The following is a 4,873-nucleotide window of genomic DNA, read 5'->3' as shown; positions in this document are numbered from 1 at the left end:
TATTCTGACGCAATTCTGGATTGAAAGAAAAGAAACGGGATTTCACGTTTCCTCCTTTCTCTTTCTCTCTCTGTTCTGTAATTCTTTTTTCTTTGGATGTCAGGGATGGCTAAGGGTGTAGTGGGAGGACTGTAGAGGCAGAAGATGGACCCAGAAGTACATAACGATCAAGCTCTTTTTCTTTCTTGTTTCTCCTTTCTGTAATATGTAATCTTTTTCGATTGAACTTGATCTTTTTGGTTTTTCTGCTTCTGGGTTTAACAGGGCTTTGAGGAAGGAACATGATATGTCGTGTCCTGAGATGAACCTGGCAATCCCATTTTTCCTTGTCTGTGCCAGTGGCATAGCAAACAGGGACCCGGTGATATTATGCTGAGAACCCCACCACTTGCTTTGCTCCATAAATGGGAGCTCAGACTCTACGACTCTAACATATAGACACATTTTTATTGTTCTTGTTGCAGCATCTACTAGCTCTAACTGGAAAAACTTGTTGGCCTAACTAGCTGGAAACAGGAGCTGAAAATAGTACGCCTCTGTGTCAGCTTAGCTGCATCAGCAGAAACGTTAGAACAACCAGTTTAACTGTTTTTTTCTTCTTCTTCTGTTTTCTTTGGAGGGGGGGGGGGGGGGGGGGGGGGGGGGGGGGGGGGGGGGGGGCTTGTTTTCTGTAGTTTGATGTCCCTTATTGTTGGCTACTTTGATCTTTCAGTAGTGTGCAGCAGTACTGTTGGCTCTATATTAAAGCATATGCAAATGGCCGATTAATTATATTTAGTTTAATGAAATACATAAAAGTGATGGTTGCCGACAAATCGTGAGCTAGTCTTCTTCTTCCATGATCAGCAGGAAATAGTACTCACCCATATCCAGTACAGACCTCTCTCTTCTGCTCATAAAAAGAAGACTTAATCGTTTTCTGCTCAGGACTTAGCTCGGCCATAAATCAAGGAAGGCAGTAAAAGTATAACCAGAGATGATGACTAGAAAGATTGCAGACGTTTATATAAAGAGGAAGTGATGTTTGAAATAATTGGCTGATGCTGGTTCAGCAGTCGATATGAATGTTGAAAAGAGGGTCTACGTGAAAATCTAAGCTTAGTACCAGACAAATTATAATCCGGAGGGTGATTACTGATTAGGGAGTAGTAAATCGATGAAAAAGAAGGGAAAAAAAAGTTGATGGAAAGATAAGTAATAAAAGGCGATAGTCTTTTTGGGGGCTTTAGCAAAGTCAAACAGGCGCTCTCATCGAATCATAATATCTTCACCGCCGAAGAGGAGGGCGAGATTGCCCCCAAGATTCATCATCATTGCCGTGATATTTAGGCTGTGCAAAAGAAACCCTACACCACCTTGTATGTCTCGTCCATTATTATGTACTCATCTGAAATCCACCATTCATGACCTTCTCTTTTCTCCTCTCTCTCTCTCTTTCTTTTCCTTTCTCCTAGCAAAATTCTGGGTAGCTTTATTTTACAGTTTACACAGACAATGCAACTTCTCTCCTCCTCTCACGTCAACTGCTACAGAGACTAGAGTCTCTTCAAATGATACTCTTTTACACGAAGGCACTTGACAAATAAGAGGTTCAGAGGATACACAGAACAGAAAGATTTTGCTAAGTCCTTAAACAACTTACTAGTAACAGAAGACTCTCTGCTGTAGTAGTGGGATAGGCTTCTTTTTTAACAGTGAATACATCCTCATGAAACAGCCAAAAGAATGATGCAGGAAGCCATTTCCATATATATATATATATATTTAATTTTAAAAGCCACCCAGAGCCTTCTTCTCTAAGGTTCAGAAGCAAAGTATCTTTATGGTTAACTTATGTATATATGTGTCACGCGGTGAAAGGCACTTTCCAACGCTATTTTTAGCTTGTATTGCCATCCCTCTAGCCTCCGGTTAAGTAAGCCTACAGCCAATAAGGCAAGTAGTTGGAGAGGGAGGTTGGACTTCCAGGTTGAGTTCCTTTATGAAATAAATTGATAATGAAAAGACCCGGAATAAAATAGTCTTTCTTTTTCGTGATCTAGGAGAGGCTACCGGTTGCAGAAAGGCGGAAACCATCTGTATTTATGAGAGGAAGGGTGAGGGTGAGCAAGGGAAACAGACGACACAGAGAAGAAATGCCGTCTTCAGAAGAAATGCTTAATCAGGGGTTGATGGTGGATCATGTCAGCCAGAGCATGGTATCATCTAACGTGGGTGGTTTCCACAGCCTCGACGCCTACCCTCCTCCCAGCTGGACCAATATCCCTCCATTAGGGTTTCAGCAGTTGAGAACATTGCAAAGCTTGTCGTCGGTAACGGGAGATACAACTTCACAGTTGGCTGAAACCCTTACTTCTCTCGTCCTGAAGCACAGGTCAGACGCTGTTGCTGCTGGTGGTATGGCCGAATTTGGTGCATCTTCATTCCAATGGTATATATAAATACATCCATCATATCTCCAGTCTAACGATCTTTCTGTTTGTATGTTTTCCTTACGGGTTTGTGTTCCTTTCTGACGGATGAATCAGGCCGTGGGCGGAAGTGGGCAGAAAGAGAAGCAGCGCAGAAGATCATCTGTCAATTGCTGCGGTGAAGATGAAGAAGGTGAAAGGTAGGAGGAAGGTGCGGGAGCCGAGATTCTGCTTTAAGACCATGAGCGATGTGGATGTTCTGGATGATGGTTACAAGTGGAGGAAGTACGGTCAGAAGGTGGTGAAGAATACACAGCATCCAAGGTAGCAACAATACTTATCCCGACTGATCCATTCTGACATTTCTGCTTCAATTTCTTTCTTTTTTAAATTTAGTTCAGCCAGTTCGATCTTACTAGTTTGTTTCTAGCAGAACTAAGATACTAAACCAACGCAGTTTAATAATCTAACTCTGAAAGATCTTTATAGCATAGACAATTGTGAGATGTCTAAGGACATTATGAGTCATCTCTGTGAAGAAAATAAGCCAATTTATAGAATTCAAGAGGTGAAAATGTTAGCAAAGAAATAAAACGAAAGTGGTTTATGGGGTTTTCGCCAACTGGCTAGGATTTACCAAGACAGCAAGTTACTATAAATGCTTTAAACCCTAATAAAAAACTATAAAACTACATGGAAAAGCCAAATGGACCAGTGTTTTCCAAGGCATTCTACAGTGGAGAACCACCATTCTTCCTAAGCTTGAGAGATTCAATGTCTAAGACAGCTGAAGATCATAAAATTACTTGAGTTAAAAAAAGTACTTTTCTTTCGTTCATTTAGCGATCAGTAACCATCATTTAGATCAGTGCGCGTTGTGTTGCTTTTGCTACCATCTGCTTTATTTGAGCATCCATTTTTATCTCGTTTGTCATATTTTAAGCAAAGCTTGGCTGCCTGAGAAGATTTCCAATGCCTTTTGTCTCCCAACAATTTGAAGAATTTGAAGAATTTTTTTTTGGTCCTCATGAAAAGTTAACGCTTACAGCACTTTTGTTTTTCCGTTTTCCCATTTCATAAAAACTACCATGATTGAGATTCTCACACCTCTAAAAGCCTATCAACTTTCTGCAATTATAAGCTGTATGATAAAGTAGCCATATTAAGGTTTAACTAGAAAGTGGAAACTCTTGAAAACAGTTCATGCATAGGGTACCCTATGGATCACACTAACATGCAAAAAGCAAATGATGATGAAGTAAGTTCTTAACTGTTGATCTTAAATTCCTTAAACTGGGGATTATCTTAACGACAACTCGGAATGAAACAGAAAAGAATGATCCTGATTTCGTTTGAGATGCGTTCTGGGAAGTTCAAAAAGATGGGGAAAACCCAGGTCAATTTAGGCCCAATGTTTGGATGCCGAAAATGAGTGTAACCCTTTTTCAGTTCAATCGCATCCTACACATGAAATTTCTTTTAAAAGACGGTGAGTTGTTGGGGGTTGCAGGAGTTACTATCGTTGCACGCAGGACAACTGCCGGGTGAAGAAGAGGGTGGAGCGGCTGGCGGAGGACCCCCGCATGGTGATCACCAGCTACGAAGGAAGGCACGTCCATTCGCCCTCACGCGACGATCTGGATAGCCCTCAAGCAGGCTTCCATATCAACTTCTTCTGGTAATCCGACGCGCTGCGTGCAGCCTCCTCACTCCTTTAGCTTCTCTCGTCCCCTTCCGAAACTAATAAAAACCTGAAAAAGTCGGCCATGAAATGGCCGAGTTGCTTCGATTCGGGCTTTTTCTTCTCTACTTTGTATATATCTATATGTCACTCTCTGGTGTGGTAGTGTTGGATTGGAAACCAAGAGAGACGAAAACGAACGATGCTACCGCCTTCCTTCATGTCGGTTTTGTCGGAGACGGTGTGGTATTGAAGAATGCACTGTGATTTCAAGTTCAAAGTCCTGATGTAACTTGTGATATTGAAAACTGTAAAAGGAGCTGCTAATGAAGCTGTAACTGCTATTGTTTTAAGAAATTTCTTTTCATCTTCGATATTTGCTATCTCTCTCTCTCTCTCTCAGCATTTCTGATACCAAATAGAAATTCAGAGTAAAGAAGAAAATAATTTTCACTGTTCGTACGTCATTGATGAGTTATGAAGTTATTTCTAGTTTTAGAGAAAACGATGTAGCACATGAAGTTTACAATTCTTATTTGACTTCAGCTAAGTGTCGTATGGATACGAAGTACAATTTGAAATTATCCTTTATCTCTATCACTTTGATCCTGCATGAAATATTACCAATTTTCACCTCAAGGATGTGCATGAATGAACGTTACCTGGCCCTTTTTTTAGGGCATATTGGACGAAATGCTTAGAGATATGAAAAAACTGTTTTTAGGGTTGAAATTACTAACCATATTGGAGGAAGCATTGGCATTTGTGTTATTCTTGGGAA

At 40.8% G+C, this 4,873-nt stretch overlaps 1 protein-coding gene across 1 annotated transcript; it reads left to right on the top strand.

The window, feature by feature from the left end:
* The first annotated feature begins 2,018 nt into the window (after positions 1–2,018).
* On the top strand, positions 2,019–4,466 carry LOC137950810 (probable WRKY transcription factor 56). The gene is made up of 3 exons (XM_068797437.1): positions 2,019–2,431; positions 2,529–2,735; positions 3,922–4,466. Exons 1-3 carry the CDS (start codon positions 2,085–2,087, stop codon positions 4,091–4,093), a joined length of 726 nt encoding a protein of 241 aa, XP_068653538.1. The 5' UTR covers positions 2,019–2,084; the 3' UTR covers positions 4,094–4,466.
* Positions 4,467–4,873: the final 407 nt, after the last annotated feature.

The sequence above is a fragment of the Aristolochia californica genome, unplaced genomic scaffold (genome assembly GCF_029961685.1).
Source record: "Aristolochia californica isolate CCGP_79_NKW_82.1479 unplaced genomic scaffold, dmAriCali1.0.hap1 SCAF_14, whole genome shotgun sequence".
NCBI lineage: Eukaryota > Viridiplantae > Streptophyta > Magnoliopsida > Piperales > Aristolochiaceae > Aristolochia > Aristolochia californica.
The sequence above is the reverse complement of the archived record's forward strand: the minus strand, read 5'-3'. Positions and strand labels throughout refer to the sequence as shown.